The 17,985-nt window shown below is 37.9% G+C and overlaps 3 protein-coding genes across 4 annotated transcripts; all 3 read left to right on the forward strand.

Annotated features, from left to right (window-relative positions):
* Positions 1 to 207: 207 nt before the first annotated feature.
* On the forward strand, positions 208 to 6,833 carry LOC306861370 (periodic tryptophan protein 1 homolog). Of its 2 annotated transcripts, none has more exons than XM_079403594.1 (15): positions 208 to 353; positions 446 to 504; positions 651 to 820; positions 2,935 to 3,020; positions 3,098 to 3,194; positions 3,272 to 3,382; positions 3,937 to 4,064; positions 4,193 to 4,257; positions 4,332 to 4,428; positions 4,680 to 4,741; positions 4,827 to 4,938; positions 5,016 to 5,106; positions 5,979 to 6,100; positions 6,168 to 6,273; positions 6,353 to 6,833. In XM_079403594.1, the coding sequence occupies exons 1-15, from the start codon at positions 288 to 290 to the stop codon at positions 6,433 to 6,435; spliced, it is 1,455 nt and encodes a 484-aa protein (XP_079259720.1). In that variant the 5' UTR covers positions 208 to 287; the 3' UTR covers positions 6,436 to 6,833. The 2 variants fall into 2 exon arrangements, with proteins under 2 accessions (XP_079259720.1, XP_079259719.1); XM_079403593.1 differs by having other exon boundaries at positions 215 to 353; positions 627 to 820.
* Positions 6,834 to 7,245: 412 nt separating this feature from the next.
* Positions 7,246 to 8,513, forward strand: LOC306861315 (large ribosomal subunit protein mL42-like). The gene is made up of 5 exons (XM_079403512.1): positions 7,246 to 7,574; positions 7,801 to 7,861; positions 8,006 to 8,090; positions 8,154 to 8,317; positions 8,407 to 8,513. Exons 1-5 carry the CDS (start codon positions 7,496 to 7,498, stop codon positions 8,450 to 8,452), a joined length of 435 nt encoding a protein of 144 aa, XP_079259638.1. The 5' UTR covers positions 7,246 to 7,495; the 3' UTR covers positions 8,453 to 8,513.
* Positions 8,514 to 10,504: 1,991 nt separating this feature from the next.
* LOC306861193 (ubiquitin-conjugating enzyme E2 N-like) lies at positions 10,505 to 16,418 on the forward strand. The gene is made up of 4 exons (XM_079403333.1): positions 10,505 to 10,646; positions 11,665 to 11,911; positions 12,828 to 12,968; positions 14,491 to 16,418. Exons 1-4 carry the CDS (start codon positions 10,617 to 10,619, stop codon positions 14,535 to 14,537), a joined length of 465 nt encoding a protein of 154 aa, XP_079259459.1. The 5' UTR covers positions 10,505 to 10,616; the 3' UTR covers positions 14,538 to 16,418.
* Positions 16,419 to 17,985: the final 1,567 nt, after the last annotated feature.

The raw sequence follows: 17,985 nt of genomic DNA on the forward strand, positions 1-17,985 counted from the left end.
TGTAAATAGTGTTACTTCATTGGACGGCCAATTTCAAATGTATTTTGTGTATTTTCAAAATACTGTATTTGTATTTAAATATATTTTTCCACACAGTATTTTTAAATACATTTTGATGTATTTGTGCCCATCTCTGGTAGTAGTACTATTATTATTAATTTTGTTCAGAAGGACTTTTCGCTCCAGCACGTTTTATTTCTGTGGCTCGGCGCAGGTGTGACGTCATCAGGGCGCGTCGGGGAATCCTCGTGTGTTGTTATATCGTCCGAAATCTGTCCGAATAAACCATGAGCTCTCAAATAACGTGTGTCGGATGGGTGAAGCGCGGAGTCGCTAAAGAAACTCCGGATAAAGTGAGTCTGTCACGTGTTTGTGTTTATACCGCATGCTTCTGTGGGGTCGCACACGTGTTTGGGTTTTAACTCGAATTAAATCATCGTTACAGGTTGAGTTGAGCAAAGAAGAGCTACAACGCATCATATCGGAGGCTAAAGAGGAGTTAGGGTGAGATTTGAATTGCTTACTACTGTTTTATAGCAGACTCGAGTTAAAACACGTCATTTTAAATCGGGTTATCAGCAGTCCTTAGTCTTAAACCTGCCCATCTAGTGTGATAATGTCTGTAGGAAACTTCTGTCTGATTTCTCCAGGGATCCCGCTGCTGAGGAGGAAGAAGAGGAGGTTGATGAAGGTGTGGTCAGTGAAGAGGCATCAGCTGTTCCGTCTGCTAGTGAAGAAATAAAAGAGGAGAAAGATGATGGGGAAGAGGATGATGAGCTTGCAGAGTACGGACTGGACAGATATGATGAAGAAGACATCGGTATGTCATCCCTAATTGATTGATCTGGGGCCTGTACCATGAAGCTGGTTTAGCTGGCTAGCCAGGTAGGTTTTAGTTTAGTTTGCACCAATCCTGGGTTTTAGGTACCATGAAAGTGGTTTGGCTTTTAGCTGCGTTCATTGCCAGAGTAACTTACACTGAACCTGCTCTGGGACAGGCCATGTTCTGGGTTAGAGATCTCAAACTGGACCAATCAGATATGAGCAAAGTGACACATGTCTGACACACAAAAAAGTCTTTCTCTTTGAAAAAACGTAAATGTAAAAATGTAAAACGTGTTTACATTTTTGAATGTTAAAATACTAAAACAGTCACTCATCGATCTCAACCAATGGGGTGAAATTAGGGTGGGGCTATCTGTTCGCCTGACCAATAGAATGCAGCAGTGTCCGCCCACTTTTTTAGCGTCGCTGGTTCTATAAGCATTTTTTCATTCGTTTGAATTTTATAAGCCAAAACAACCAGGTGAATCACAATAGTACAAAGTTGGATTTGAAGCAAAAACGTTTTTGAAAATCGGACAAAAAGACTTTATTGTCTTCATTGAGGGAAAGAACTACAATCACATGAAACATTTCTAATGACAGTGAATTAAAAAGGATGGAGAAATCTAAAATTACACATTTAAGGTTAATTGTATATATAGAAACAATATATTTAGTTTATTGCTGTGCTTCATGTGAGTGGGCAGACCTCAACATTTCTTTGGCTTGCTGAGACTCTCTGATTGGTGGAATCCACTTTACAGCATTATGGGTAATGTAGTTTTCCACCAGGGATTCCACTGTTATGCATGTTATACACCTTTGTGGTGTTTTATTTTAGGTTTTGATGTCCTTAAGAATATATATTCACGGTATAAGTAGCGAAAACCATCTCAATATATTTTTACAGCTCCTTTCTCGTGAGCTCTGATAAAAACAGCTCGATTTGGCCTGTCTAATTAATATTCACGAGCCTATCTTCTGATTGGCCTTTTAGTTTTCTGAGTGACGTACTGCTAGGTCAACCACAGGTAACTAGGGTCATGTAGGACCGACGTCACCGCGCTAAGCTGTAAGCAAAACAAAGGGAGAATTGTCCTGGAGGCGGCCCATTCAAACCAACGCAGATTCGGCTACATAAGGAGCTAATATCATCTTGTTGTGATGTTGGGGGCCAGAATCTACGTAATACAGCCTCAAATCAGAAATGTAATCGCATACCTGCTACCACTGCCAGACAAAAACCCCTGTGGTTAAACGCAATAAAACAAGCGAACTGGACAGAAACGATCGTCATAAATGCTCACGTTTGCAGCGCACACTTCTTATCAGAAAAGGTTCAATAAAGTATTGTCTTTTATTGTTATGGGCGCGTCTGAAGATTTCTTGCATCTCACGACTGTCGTGTATGAAATAATATCTGTGTGTAAAACAACAAACTGACGAATTATATATATAATCATTTGTAATTGTATACATTGTTGTGATTAATTGTGGCTGGAATAATAATGTAGCAGTAAAAATGGTTGCCTGCTGAAATTGAAATGCATTTACATCGTCATCATGACTAGATAGGCACGGTGAGTTTGTCTTTATTATACATGTTAGACGTGATCCAGCTCATAGTAACAATCCTGTCAGATCGTCCATCCTTTGAGTCCTTCGAGTGGTGCTCGGGATGGTGACTGAAGGCGGTGACCGAGTTGTTCGGACGTCACATTTTTACGGAAGTCAGGCTCGTGAAAAAACACAGCAACTTTATGCAGGCTGTGTGCACTGTTATGAAACTTATATGGTAGATACATAGCCCCTAGATCTCCGTTAGAATGAAAAAAGCCAGAAAATTTCAGTTTTGACAATATGGGACCTTTAAAAGATACGTAGAAATACTGAAAGGCTGATGGCTTTAACAAAAGCATATGCTATTGATTATCAGCCTCTGAGCTCACAGTAGATCTGTGTTTAACTGTCAGTTCAGTTCACCGGGGGAGAAAATAAATGGCATTTTTACTTCCAGAACCTGATTATTGCTCTCTGTTGCATACAGAGGAAATGTAAGAAACCTGTTTGATATTTGATGATGATGAAGATTTTTCTTCATCTATGCAGCTACGTCAAATCTTGGAGACAGTCTGGCAGGACTGACAGTGTTTGGCACTAATGAAGAGGATCCGTACATCACCATCAAAGACACAGTGAGACACTAAACACTCTCAAACTTGAAAAATCAAACGTTTTATAGTTGATCTGATGGGTCTGTGTCTTTTTGTAGGATCAGTACGAGCGGGAGGATTTTCAGATTAAATCCACAGATAACCTGATTCTAGCAGGACGGGCCGAGAAAGACTGCTGTAACCTGGAGGTTTACTGTAAGCAGTGTTATTGAGATACTATCTAACCCTGCTCTGGACTGAAGAGCTCGTCTGATGTTCATTGATTTTGTCAGTGTTTAACTCCCAGGAAAACTCTCTGTATGTGCATCATGACATCCTGCTGCCTGCGTATCCGCTCTGTGTGGAGTGGCTGAACTTTGACCCCAGTCCAGAGGAAGGACAAGGTGAACATTTGATAAATCAGATATTTGTGTAGTAGGAAAGTTGCTTAAGCGTTTAAAGGATACAGAAAGAAAGGGATCAGATGCTTTTCAAAATGAAAGCAAAGCAAAGAAGCTGCTGGACTGAAATGCTAACAGTGATGAGAAAGTATTATAGCATTTACCAACCTATTACTAAAAATAGAAAAGCAAATGCTATAATATTTTTTTTGTATACTGTTTACTTTGTTTAAAAGTTGTGTAATAATGTATTAGTCAGAAGTGTTCAACAGAGGCAGTAAATGAATGAGGACAGAGAATAGCAGCTCTGTGCACTCATGTGTTGACAGCGCTGGCAAAATAAAAGTCCTGCTTCTGACTTATCAATTTTTATTTCTATTATTTTTCATTTGTTCTTGTGATTTCAAATTATTATTAATGCTAATTCATTATAACTAAATCCACAGAAAAATACTGTTGCTTTAAATAAAATAAACACTAAAATAAAAGACTTCATTGAGCAGCAAAGCCAGCATTTCTCACTTTCATGCATGGTTTGTTGATGTGTTGTGCTGCAGGGAATTACGCGGCCGTAGGGAACATGACGCCTGTGATTGACGTCTGGGATCTGGATGTTGTGGACTGTTTGGAGCCGGCCTTCTCACTCGGCAGCAAGAAGAAGAAGAAAAAGAAGGCGACAAAGAAGGTGCTCAGTTTTTCTATTTTGTCTTGTCATTAATGTTGAATTTAGCATTCTGAATGTTGCCGTTTGTAAGGGTCATGATGTTAGAGTGATTTCTTGGTTCAGAAGTGTAATGTGTTTGTGTTTTGAAGGCGGCTGAACCCGTCGACGGACACACGGATGCTGTGCTGGATCTGTCCTGGAACAGACTGGTCAGGTGAGACCGCTGAGCGCTTCTGAAGAGCAGATGCTTTTCTTCATGTCAGAGTCTGATGAGTGTTTCTGGTGCAGGAATGTTCTAGCGAGCGCATCTGCGGATGAGTCGGTGATCCTGTGGGATATAGAGAAGGGAAAACCAGCAGCGACTCTCGCCAAACACACAGATAAGGTACTGATTGAAAGAAGCCTCTTCTGCTCACCAAGGGGTGATCAAAAATACAGAACAATTGTGATATTCTATGTGAATATATAGTACAATTGTATTTAATTTCATCATTACTCCAGTCGTCACGTGATCCTTCAGAAATCATTCTAATATACTGATTTGCTGCTCATTATTATCAATGTTGAAAACACAATGTATTTTTGGAAACCTAATAATAAATAAATAATACATTTTGATCTGATTTACTATCACAGGTTCAGACGCTGAATTTCCACCCGTTTGAGGCTCAAACTCTCATCAGCGGATCATATGACAAGTAGGTCATGATGTAGAAAATGGCTTGACCAATCAGAGCGCAGCACGACTGAGCCTGACCAATCAGAGTGTTGTGTGTGTCTCAGGTCTGCGATCCTGTACGACTGCCGCAGTGCAGATGACAGCCATCGGATCTGGCGCTTCAGTGGGCAGGTGGAGCGCGTCGTTTGGGATCATTTCTCTCCGTGCCACTTCCTGGTGAGCGGCCGAGCTGTTTGGTGGATTTACTCTGAAGTCTGAGCTGTGATGTGAATAATTAGTGATGTGTGTTGCAGGCGAGTACAGAGGACGGCTTCGTTTATTGTCTGGACGCTCGCTCGGATAAACCCGTGTTCACGCTCAGAGCTCACGATGGAGAAGTTTCAGGTCAGTCGCACTCACATTAATATATGCATTATATTAATGAAAATATTTAAGCTTGTTTTATTTCAATTAGTTGCCTAGGCAACGTTTCTCATTTTTATTTAGTTGAATTATTTCACTTGAAGTACTAAAATAACTATATAAAATTAAAAACCATGTAGACAAATTTCAAAAATAAATAAATGAATATAATAATAAATGCTGAACAAAAGGGCTAAAATTTGACTTTTAAAATTCTTAAAAACTGTAATGAAACAATTCATAATAAAATAAAAAATATATATATTATTAAAACTAGATTAGTGTATCAGTGATACTAAAATAATGCCATCTTTGTTTACTAAAACTAATACCATACTTGAAATGAAATACATTTTAAAAAACTTTTAATTCAGCTGGTTTCCAAGGCAACATTTCTCATTTTTAAACTAAAACTGAAATAAAATCATAAAAAAAAAAACACATAGACATATATAATAATAAAACAAATGGGGAAAAACAACAAAATTAATAAAACTGAAATGAAAACGGGAAATATAGTTAATAAAATGACATCAATTACTTGAAGTAAAAAAAAAAAAAAAATGCAAATTATAAAAAATATATAATATGTCTGATAGTAAAATAACAAACTTTTTTGAAGGAAAAAAATATTTCAGCTTATTTAATTTCAATGATGTACTAAAATAAATTAATAACGGACATTAATTTATTATTTTTTTTAATCACAAAAACGCACAAAAAATGACCAAGACATTCAAATTAAAACAACACATTAATTATTCTGTAATATTAATCTTAAATGTGAATAAAAACTGCAATAGTGTATCAATAACGCTGTCTGTGATGATAATACCGTGGTGATGTTTTCTCAGGGATGGATCTGAGCAGTCAGATCCGCGGCTGTCTGGTCACGTCTTCAGCGGACAAACACGTGAAGATCTGGGACATCATGGGAGACAAGCCCACCCTGATCCACTCCAGAGACATGAAGATGGTGCGTATCTGACACACGAGCGTCTCACCGCCTGAAAGCGGCTTTGTAACCGCTGTCTCTCTGTCAGGGCGTTTTGTTCTGCGGCTCCTGTTGTCCGGATCTGCCGTTCGTCTATGCGTTTGGAGGACAGAAGGACGGGCTGCGCGTCTGGGACATCAGCGACGTCGCTGCAGGTGTGAATCTCAAGCATCTCGTGAGGATCTGTGTGTGTGTGTGTGTGTGTGTGTTAACTGTAATCTGTTGTATCTCCAGTCACGGAGGCTTTTGGCAGCCGGGAACGTTTGGTGGTGAATACAGTATCCGGAGCGTCCGGCAGTGACATGGACTTCTCATAACCACCTGCATGATGCGAGACTGAATCATCAACACACAGAAGACACCGAATCATGGATCAGTGCTTCATAATGAATATGAACGGCATCTGTCTATATACAGAACAGATTTATCTTCTGGTGTATATGTGCTGATATCAGAACTTTGAAGCTGCTTTTCTTGACTGAAATGTCTCTGCATATTTGTGTATAAATAATTTCCAATATAAAACTATGGAATCCAAGGCATTTGTCTTACTCTGTATACAAAATTATTTCTGTCACCATTTTACGAAAACAAATGTTTATGGAATAAAACTATCACAATGGCAGGGTTTCGGCGCTATGCGGTACTGCTGGTGTTGATTTTTTTTTTTTTTTTTTTTGCACTTTTAAAATATTATCTTTCATAAATGTTAGTGAAAACTAATTGGCTTTGTGATTTATTTTATCCTAATAATCCATTTAATATAGTTATGTTGGGAAACTGGAACCGCAACTGGATATTTAGGCCGCCAGAGATGCATTACAAAGTTAATACATTTAATAAATCGATTAATAATAACAATGAATACCACATTTTAACGAAAGACAACTATTTAAATTTTGTCGAGTTCAATTTTATAAAAAAATATTTTATTATATTTTTTTTTCTAAAGGTGGTTTGTAACGCGTGTTACGCTTCCTCCTAGTGGGCAGCAAGACACCAATTTATTTTATCTGTAAATAATTGTTTATATTATTTATTTGTTTAAAATAAAGGGTTTTGTATTGATTAAATAAAGCAATGGGCCTGAACCGCGGATTGTTTCCTACCCGGAGGAATATTTGTGTAGCGCACCGTCTGTAATAGTTCCGCTAGAGGGCGCTCTAAGGTTCGAAAACCCAATTCCTCGTTGAACTTCATTAAAAAATCAATTCATATTTTGAATCGAATTTCTAGACAGATGGCATTATAACAACATATCTAAACAAAACACACGAGAAAGATTAAAAAATGATGGATTAATTGAATAATATAGTCCGAAAACGTTGCAACACGTGTCTTGTTGTTGTTGTCCTCTACTTCCGTTTCGCTTCAAGCATGGCGTCGGGTCACAGCAGCAGACTGGCTAACCTGTTTAATCGCCTTAACACCAGCAGAAATACTACACAGTTCAGAGGTGAGCTCTGATAATGAAATAGTCACATTTTAGTTATAAATAATATGAATTTGTACGCGTAACTTCTGTAAATGTGTTGCTAACACAGCCAGAGAATAGTGCTGTATAACCTACAATATTCCTGACCCTATGAATGAGTGCTTTTCTGCTGTTTTGGCTTGTATGTTTTTACTTTCAACTCAGAGATGACAACAAAACGACTAAATGTGCTGTTTTTCGATTTCAGCTGGAGCTTTTCTGTCATCTCACAACAAATCTACTGTCAGAAGTTCACCCTTTAACAACAGGTCAGTGTTTCCATAATGTCTTCATTAATGCACACTTCATTGTTCAGTTACTATGATGCATCTGCAGTATGTCAGACTTCACCCATATCAGATGAAGTGTCATTGTGCTGCTTGTTTCTCTGAAATGCATGGTTTGTGTTTCAGTAATGTGGAAATCGCAGTGACATCTGATGGAAACACAATAGTGTGTTATCATCCGACAGAAGACGTGCCCTATGAGCTCACACAGGTGCGTATGATGGTTTGTGAAGCTGTTGTGGAGATGTTGTGCATAAGTGTTTGTTTCTTGTAGCCGATCGTCAGGGCAGACGCTATCAGTGATGCTGCAGAGACACACGAGCAGGTGCTCAAAGCCAGACTCGGTAAAGAGCTTGTAAATAACAAACAGGCCCCGACCATAGAGGAGCTCAGTAAGATGTTTTACACCACCAAACACCGCTGGTACCCCGTCGGACAGTGAGTTTGCATTCTCTACTGGACTAAAACAACATATTCTGCCTCGGTTCAGTTGAATGAACTGGTGTGTGTTTCTGTTTTCTCTACAGGTATCACACCAGACGCAGAAACCCAAATCCACCCAAAGACAGATAGTCCTGGATGGTCTTTGTGCATGTACTGCTTCACATTAAATAAACCTTCCTTCAGCTATTGCTTTATTGTATTGTGTTTTATCATTTATTTGTTATCAATCGTATTAAACCTTTAAAAAATATATATATTTGAAATACAATTTTAACTTTACATTTACATTTACATTTAGTCATTTGGCAGACGCTTTTATCCAAAGCGACTTACAATTGGGGAATACAAAAAGCGATTCATCTTGAAGAGGCAGTCAGACAGAGGAAGTGCTCGTAACACCAAGTCTCAGTCATTGTTCAAATAAGTACAAACTAGTAGGTGGAGAGAAAGATAGAGGGAAAGTTTTTTTTTTTTAGTTTAGGATGAAGTCAAGTACTGCCGAAAGAGATGAGTTTTCAGTTGTTGCTTGAAGGTTGCCAGAGATCCGGCGTTCCGGATAGGGGTGGGAAGATTATTCCACCAGCCAGGAATGGTGAACGAGAATGTTCTGGAGAGTGATTTTGAGCCTCTCTGTGATGGTACCACAAGGCGTCGCTCACTAGCAGATCTCAGACTTCTGGAGGGGATGTAGGTTCGTAATAGTGAGTGGAAGTAGGAGGGTGCAGAGCCTGTGGTAGATCTGTACGCAAGCATCAGTGACTTGAACTGGATGCGAGCTGCCACTGGTAGCCAGTGCAAGGAGATGAAGAGTGGTGTAACATGCGCTCTTTTGGGCTCGTTGAAGATCAGTCGTGCCGCTGCATTCTGAATCATTTGTAGAGGTTTGATTGCGTTTGATGGCAGACCAGCCAGAAGAGCATTGCAGTAGTCCAGTCTAGAAACAACCAGGGCCTGGACAAGAAGTTGCGCAGCATGCTCTGTCAGAAAGGGCCTGATCTTTCTGATGTTGTGTAGTGCAAACCTGCAGGAATGAGCAGTCTTTGCAATGTGCTCTTTGAAGGTCAGCTGGTCATCAAAGATTACACCAAGATTTCTGACCGAAGTTGATGGGGTAATCATTGATGAGCCGAACTGAATCGTGAAGTCATGCCGTAGAGTCGGAGTGGCAGGGAAGACCAGAAGTTCCGTCTTTGCCAGGTTGAGCTGTAGGTGATGTTCTTTCATCCATGCCGAGATGTCCGCCAGGCAGCCTGAGATCCGTGCAGCTACCGTTGGGTCATCTGGTTGAAAAGAGAGATAGAGCTGCGTGTCATCGGCATAGCAGTGATAGGAGAAGCCATGTGCATGTATGATGGGACCCAGCGATGTAGTGTACGTGGAGAAGAGGAGGGGTCCAAGAACCGATCCCTGAGGAACTCCAGTGATCAGTTGACGTGGTTTGGATACCTCCCCTCCCCAGGCCACCCTGAAGGATCTTTAATTGAAATATATATATATATATATATAAATTAATTGCCAAAGCAACATTTATCATTTTCATTTAGTTTAACTTGAAGATCTAAATTAATTGAGGAAAATTGTATTAAAACTATAAAAAAAAAAAAAAAAAAAAGGACGAAAATATAAAAGTGAAAACTAATTCTATATAATTAATATTAATGTTAACCATATCAATTGAATGACTGACTTATTAATTTAATATTTAAAAAATGTAAAATACTAGCAATTTGTTGTTTATTCAAATATTGGTCAAAATTGTCTTCATATATGTTTTATTTATCTTTTTATTTTCTCAGCGTAGTCATTAATTTGGTTAAAATTTAATTTAATAGATAATTTACTTGGGTAAAGAAACTTTATCATACACAATTAAAAGTGCTATACATAAAGAGGGATTTAAAATAATCAACAGATGCATAACAACTCAAATGAACAATACAAAAGTAAAAAAAATCATTAATTTAAAATGCATTAAACTAATCATGAACAATAAAAAGTAAAGAAAAAGGATTAATAGTTGATTTAAAATATATTAATGCAAATAATAAAGGAATGGAAGAATACATGTATAAGATTATACAGTGTTTTAAGGGGGAAAAACATTTAAAGAATTAGACATGCATACGCACACAAAATAGTAGGCACTCAAGGGGAAAAACTACATTTCCCAGAAAACCTATTCGGAACAGACGATGACGTTTTTACCGGAAGACTTCCGCGCATGCGCTGTCAAACTCAACGCGAGGAGCAGCCAGGGACCGGGACACGGCGCAAACCGCATTAATAAAACGAGATGGCTGGATTGCCCCGCAGGATTATTAAGGTATGGTTCCCATAATGTTTGTCTTGTGCGTTCCGTTGCGGTATTTGTGCGCGCTGCGAAAGCAATGAGTTAAAAATGAAAGAAAACGGCACGTGCTGCTGCTGGCCCGAGCTCGCGGTGCAGCAGGGAGGCTCCCGCGCGCTCACTGTTTCAAACATGCACACTGCATAAAACATATAGGAATAACCTTCATAGAAAGAGCGACATAGAGCAGTGGCATCAGAGCTTTCTGGATGGTCAGCGAGCAGCGATGCGTGTCTGTCCGCTGAGAGACTCTGGGTGTGTTTACAGATGCGGATCTCACGCGCTGTGCTCGGAAAAACTGGAAATATGTGCATGTATTAGCAGAATATTCCGTGCAATGAGAGTTTGCATGCAAACAGGTAATAAATCCAACTGTTTAGAAAGAGTGTGTGTCGTAAATATGTGGTTAATGAATTTTAAGTACACAGAGATTCACTGTTTGCATTTTGTCTACACGATTCTAATCTTGCATTGCAGAATTTTGATAGTCAGCATGTCTGATCCACACTGCATCTTATTCTGGCCAAGAACCGCCCACTTAGACAGGAGGAGACCGTCTGATTGACAGTTAAATAGATCAATCACAGTTCACATGCAGTCATGTACCATTTTAGCATTGGATTATAACACAGTAAATCAAATAATTGGTGTCAGATAGCATGACAGGAGTCTCCATGAATTGTGAGAAGTGATCATAAAAGTCTACATAATATCTTTAGTTTGCTTGCTACTAAGTGCCTTTGTAAACTTTTTTTAAAGCATTTTATGCACGATCAACAGTATTCAATGTAGCTGCGGGTACTTTCTAAATGTGTTTTGTTTTTATGCAACTGAAATCAAATAAAGTTCATAAGTATCATTACATTTATATTCATGCATTTGGCAGATGTTTCTATGTGAAGAGACTTGCATTGCATTCCGGGTTTACATGTGATCAGTTAATGCATTCGAACCCATGACTTTGGTGTTGTTTCACACATGTGTGTTTCGACAGGAGACACAGCGCTTATTGGCTGAGCCTGTGCCTGGAATCAATGCAGAGCCTGACGAGGGAAACGCTCGGTATTTCCATGTGGTGATCGCTGGGCCGCAGGATTCGCCCTTTGAGGGCGGGACGTTCAAACTGGAGCTGTTCCTCCCAGAGGAGTATCCCATGGCTGCTCCCAAGGTCCGATTCATGACCAAAATCTACCATCCTAATGTGGACAAACTCGGCAGGATCTGTCTGGACATCCTGAAAGGTGATTATAGTGTTTGTAAAGCCTGACATGAAAAACTGTCAGATTTTTTTTTTTAAATAGAGCAGTTTTTTTCAATTTGCATATGTGTTTCATGTTTTGTATCATATTTGATATATTAGGATTTTATGGTGCAAATAATATGATACAGTGAGAATATGGAGGAAAAACAGCTCAATTTTATTCAGAGACTCAAACGGAGCAAAAAAATGCATTTTGGCACAGATGCTGATATTTATATGGACAAAAAGTATGCAATTCTGATATTTGTAATGTAAATAACCAAGATCTTTTATAACAGTATAGCAGATACTTACATAAAATGATCAGTCAGCGCTCTGTATCTCCAGTAATATGTCTTAGCAAGATGATATTTACATGATTAAAACATATAATGCAATGCAATGCTGATTGAGAGATGAAGAAATAAACGTTCCTCAGAAGATGTGAGATGTTTGGAGGCTTGTGAAGATCATTCCTCCACTGAGGAACAGAGAAAGTAAAGCTTCTGGAAACAAATGCTCCTCAAAAGATGCTGATGATCAGATTTTTCTACAAAATGATTGATGGAGAATCAAGTAAAGCTGAGCTTTCAGTTCAGTAAGTGTTCATCTGGAAATATTACTACAGTTATTCTGACGTTTGCTCGATAAAGCATGTGAAGCACGAGCTGAAGGTAGACGTTTGTACAATTATACTAAAAGAGCTTTTACTTGCTAAAAAACTAGCAGTCAAACAACAGAAGGCATGTAGTATATTGTGTGCGACAGGTTTAACAGCAAAGTGTTGATCATGTTGATCATTTAGAGACCTTCATGTTAGGGCTGATTTAATTGCACAGCCCTACTTCATGTATCAGATACAATGCTGTAAGCTTTATAGGGCTCATGGTCACATGTCTGTCTCTTCTCTCTTGTAGATAAATGGTCTCCAGCTCTTCAGATCCGTACAGTGCTGCTCTCTATCCAGGCTCTACTAAGCGCTCCGAACCCTGATGACCCATTGGCTAATGATGTCGCTGAACAGTGGAAGAGCAACGAGGCTCAAGCCATTGAAACAGGTGAGAAGCTAGACTTGTTATGTTGTGTAATTACTTGTACTTGTTTGGAAGAAATTATTATTTATTGTTATTACTCATGTAATAGATAATTAACTGAGACGTTTCACCACTGTGTTCCTTTTGCCAAAACGGGGAAGAATATCTCTTACTTATTTTATTTCTGCTCCTATTCCAAACATTTCTAGCTTCAGATTTCAGCATCCTTATGCGTTTTTAGTAGTGCTTGGCAACGATTAATCGCATCCAAAATAAACGTTTTTGTGTGCATTATATATGTGTGTGTACTGTGTATATTATGTATATATAAACACACACACATACAGTATATATGTAGAAAATGTATTTACATGCATATGTTTGTATTCATATAATATATTTTATATATAAATATATTTAACATATAAACAACATATTTTTCTTAAATATATACATGCATTAGGACGATTCTATGGGCCCGACAATGGGGGGGGGGGGGGGGTTATGATTATGACTGTAATGAAAGTTTTTGTTTTCGATTTGTTTTATCTTTATTTGTTTAGCTTTCTATAGATATATCATGTCTGTGAGGCATTTTATAAAAGCACAACGTTTTGTCGATATTGTGAGTGCACACAAATAAAAGTAGACCCTTTACAGTTCTGAATGAGGTATTACTCTTACCTTTATGATAAAAAATAACGGCATAACTATCCACTGAAAAAAATGCAAAGATCGCACTGGCCCCGGAGCGCAGGAGGGCCCGAGTGAATTTGCTCTCCAAGGGGCCCAGAAACCGCAGCGGCGCCACTGCACACACACAAATTATGTGTACACAAACTTTTATTTTGGATGTGATTAATCGTTGCCCAGCACTAGTTAGTGGTATTTCTGTAGTTAAGATCTTAGTTCATTTATATGATGGGTAAATACCATAGTCACAAAACAAGATACATTCCATTTAAACCAACTGTTATGTATTTGCTTCGGATTTACATTCACATTTATCATCACTTAAAATTTCCACCTCACAATAGACTTTTTTTAGTTGAATTTATTTATTTATTTTTAAACTTGCATCCCTGACTTAGTTCCACCATATTATATGTATATATAAAAATAATTTAAAAGGTAATTGCAATATTTTCTCTCAATTCAATCTTTTTTTTTTTTTTTTTCAGTTTATATCTCTCAAAATTGTAAAAACAAAGCCAGAATTGCAAGAGAAAAAGATGCAATTACATTTGTATGTTTTGTGGAAATCGGCTTCCATATTGCAATAAAAGAAAAGTGGATGAATAAAAAAAACAAAAAAAAAAACAGGTTCAGCTCAATTCACTCAGTAATCAAAAGGAAAAAAATAATGAAACCTATTTTAGGACCGTTAAGATTTTTTTTTAACTTTCAGTGTTTTTTATTTTTTTTTATTTTTTATTTTAGCAATTCCAGTTTTTCTGATTCTCATTACTGTTTTATGAGATTCACCCAAATCAAATCAGTATGATCTTAATTAATGTCCTGGAGGGTGTTTTTCTCTCTCTCACAGCCCGAACATGGACCAGGCTTTATGCCGGCAACAACATTGAAGTTTAGAAGAAGGAAACAGTGGCATCACATAAGAGAAGTGGAACAATCTCCTCCTGTCTTCTTTTGCATTTAAAGGACACTTTCTCAGACAAATTAAAACAGCAAGCGAAAAAAATATATGATTCAAAAGCAACTACTGCAGCCCTTTGGGTGAGTGTCGATGTGTTCCTGGTCAGAGCTAATGTTCGCTCCACTATATGATCTCTCTGCTTCTGGGTTCGGCCAGGAAATGACGTGTGGTGATGGCCTGGGGTTTCCCAGCATCCATTGCGTGGTCACTACACTGGACCCTGTCAGAATGTGTAGTACAGTCTCTATTACAGTCATTAGCGCAGTGGATTTCACTGGAAACTGATTGTAGGCTCCAGGCCCTGCATCCAGGTGGATGGTTAGTTCATTTTTATGTTACGGGGTGTAGAGGGAGGGCCTGTTAAACGTGGGATGCATATATGCTGCTTCTCGGTCAGGGACAAAATTATGTGAATTTTTTTTGTTGTTTTTTTTTTTTACCTTTTCCTTCCTGTGAAACTCTTCAGTTCATTAAACGCATGTGGTGAACCCGTCTATATCATTGCCTATCTGACAGAACCTGCTCTGACGTTGTTGTATTCCAAACTAAACTTGCGTGAGTGTAAAGGTTTGTGTTTCGGCTGGAATGGAATCTGTATGACTTGTCTGGGAAAATTATATCTGTAAATGTTCAGTTTTAGTAAAAATATTTTTTATGTTATGTTATTAGGTTTGTTCTCTTTATTTCTGAGGGTTTTTTTACAGTTTCGAATTTGATTATGATAGCTTGTGACTGCCATGGAATTTAAAAAAAGGTAGCGGTGTATTTTATCTCGGCAGTTCTAAATTCAGACTTTTCTCAAAATTCCACATCTCACAATTTTTGTTTTTTTTCTCTCTGAATTCTGAATTTGCGCATCGCAAATTTTGACACTTTTTTTTGGAATTCTGAGTTTATATCTTGCAATTGACCATTTGCAAAGACCCCTCCCTCCTTAGTTACTGTTGCTATCTCGGACAAACAATGCCGTTCTCACACTACGCATGTTCTCACGCAGTAAAAAATACATCGCAGAGTAAAGAGGAAACTGACAACGCGCCGACAGACGAGACCGAGCAGGTTACTTCTGGTATGAACTCGCAGCTTTCAAAGTTTGTCATTTTTAAAGAAAATCAAACAATAAATAACGTTTTGTGGCTCTTTAATGACAGATCACTGTATTGCGCCAGGTGAACCAATCATCTTTCATATGTTCTTAAAGCATGAAATGAATATGAACAAACTGCGAATGGTCAATTTAGGCTTTTTTATGGAATTCTGAGTTTAAACCTTGGAATCTTTAACTTTTTTCTTGGAATTCTGAGTTTATATTTCAGTTTTAGATTTTTCATGGAATTTCAAGTTTACATCTCCCAATTTTGACACTTTTATTGGAATTCAGTTTACTTCTTGCTATTTTGACACTTTTTTGAGTTTATATCTTACTGTTTTAGCTCTTTTTTTTGGAATTCTGAGTTTGCATCTTGCAAAAAGTGATTACAATTTTTATCTCTCACAATACTGCCTTTTTTCTTACCATTGCAAGTTCTTGTCTCATAATTCTGACGTCTCAGAATTGCAATAAAAATGTCCGAATTCTGAAATCTTAACTCTAAATTGCAAGAAAAGATCAGAATTGAAATGAAAAATTCACAATGACCTTTTTTATCCTGTGGTGAAAACAGGCTTCTACTGATTGTAGCTTGAATCCTCTATAATTCACAGTATGAATGGCATGAATACAAACACTGCAGGTGTTTAATCTCAACAACTATGAATTATGCTTAAACATGGCTGTACAGCGCTGCTAGTTTGTTAATGTGAAGGCTTGCGTCTGCAAATAAAAATAGAAAAGAATTGATCTGGTTTTGAGAGAAGTCTGATTAATATTTTTATATACAAAAGAGAATTTGTTGATTTAAATTACACTTGTTACAGTATTACTTTGTCAAAGATGAGGTGGCAGAAGCATCTGAAAAATAATTGCAATATATTTAGATGGTCTAACACATGGACAATTGCAGTTTTTTTGTTTTTGGCAATTTAGAGCAAAATTGGTACGTAAAATGAACATAAGGTGCATCCACTCAGCTGCTCAAGTTTATAAAAAATACAGGCTTCGTATATTTTGTTTAATACAAATTGTGTTCCTTCATTTAAAATGAATAATTTTAGGCTTTAAATTAAAAGTCAGTTCTTCAGTACAGTATAAAGGGAGTTCTGTCTCTTAAATGGGACTTTTAATCCCAGATTTCCAGTGTTGTCTCAGAATATCACTGTATTTGAGCCGCAGTGACCTCTGACAAAGCTTCATTGATGGATTTATGAATCGAGCTGCTCTGTCGTGTCTCTTATCTCTCTTCTGTTCTACATGACTCGGTTCTTCTACCAAACACACATTATATAACTGTCTGAGTAGCAAAGCTGCAAGATATTTCTGACTTCAAATTTCTCCATCCTGTATGTTTGTGTGTGTCTGCCGGCCGTTTATAGGATTGGGACATCGAGAGCAATCAAAACAGTCTCTTGTTTCTGTTTTCTCGTATCTAATGAGCCGTTTCTTATGTCTGCAGTGTCTGAATGGCTACCATTACGGCGTTTCTAAAGACCTTGTGAGCATAGCTTGTAATAATGTCAGAGTGTTTGTATATGGTCACGAATAGAACTGATTACTATTTACTATTTAGCACTGACAGATGAGTATTTATGAACAGTAAACATATTCATTATGAAGTTTCTGATTCTACAAAAACAAGAGGGTAACTCTCGTGCAGCTCAATAAATGTGAATTAAAAGTGATGTTCAGTGAGTGTGTGCATGGCAGCTGTTGCTCCGATCAGATCCATGGAATCTCATTAAGGCCGTGAACAGAGTCACACTTCTCTGTTCTGTCTCAAAATCTGTTGAGCCGATGGCCAACATTATTCCCATTGTGCTGTTGTCTGATTAATGTGCTTAACGAGTTTGGCCCATGTTGAGTTGAGGTTGTATTCTACGTCAGCATGACACATGTTAGCACTAAAGCTAATGCAACAGATTTCAGAGCATTCCTCACTAACCAGATGTCTGTAATTCACTCATTAAAGACATGACGACTGCAGGCATGTGTGGTGATCCCTGTCTTAGGTTACTAAGAAAAATTATTCTCTATCATTTTAATGGTGATAATATTATAGTGCTATTTTGAGTCAAATGTGCAATTAAACTAATGGTTTTACAAGTAAACCTACCTTGAAAATAGCCTCAAATCTGCTGACAATGCTCTCCCAAACTGTTTCTTCGTCATGTTTGCACAGTGATAACAAAAAAATGTTGTCAGATTCTTTTCTTGTCAAAGTTAAACAATGTCATCATCGTAATTCAATCAGATCAGTGTCTATGCCAAAGTCCAGTGTTCCAGGTTGT

The sequence above is a fragment of the Barbus barbus genome (assembly GCF_936440315.1).
Source record: "Barbus barbus genome assembly, chromosome: 42".
Classification (NCBI taxonomy): domain Eukaryota; kingdom Metazoa; phylum Chordata; class Actinopteri; order Cypriniformes; family Cyprinidae; genus Barbus; species Barbus barbus.

Excerpts from the sequence above, each read along its gene's own strand:
- LOC306861193 (XM_079403333.1), top strand. The coding sequence starts at position 10,617 with ATGGCTGGATTGCCCCGCAGGATTATTAAG. Across the intron at positions 11,912-12,827 it reads CTGTCTGGACATCCTGAAAG|ATAAATGGTCTCCAGCTCTT; the intron begins GTGATTATAGTG and ends TCTCTCTTGTAG. Across the intron at positions 12,969-14,490 it reads GGCTCAAGCCATTGAAACAG|CCCGAACATGGACCAGGCTT; the intron begins GTGAGAAGCTAG and ends TCTCTCTCACAG.
- LOC306861370 (XM_079403593.1), top strand. The coding sequence starts at position 288 with ATGAGCTCTCAAATAACGTGTGTCGGATGGGTGAAGCGCGGAGTCGCT. Across the intron at positions 354-445 it reads CTAAAGAAACTCCGGATAAA|GTTGAGTTGAGCAAAGAAGA; the intron begins GTGAGTCTGTCA and ends TCATCGTTACAG. Across the intron at positions 6,101-6,167 it reads ACTCCAGAGACATGAAGATG|GGCGTTTTGTTCTGCGGCTC; the intron begins GTGCGTATCTGA and ends TCTCTCTGTCAG.
- LOC306861315 (XM_079403512.1), top strand. The coding sequence starts at position 7,496 with ATGGCGTCGGGTCACAGCAGCAGACTGGCTAACCTGTTTAATCGCCTT. Across the intron at positions 7,575-7,800 it reads AAATACTACACAGTTCAGAG|CTGGAGCTTTTCTGTCATCT; the intron begins GTGAGCTCTGAT and ends TTTCGATTTCAG. Across the intron at positions 8,091-8,153 it reads TGCCCTATGAGCTCACACAG|CCGATCGTCAGGGCAGACGC; the intron begins GTGCGTATGATG and ends TGTTTCTTGTAG.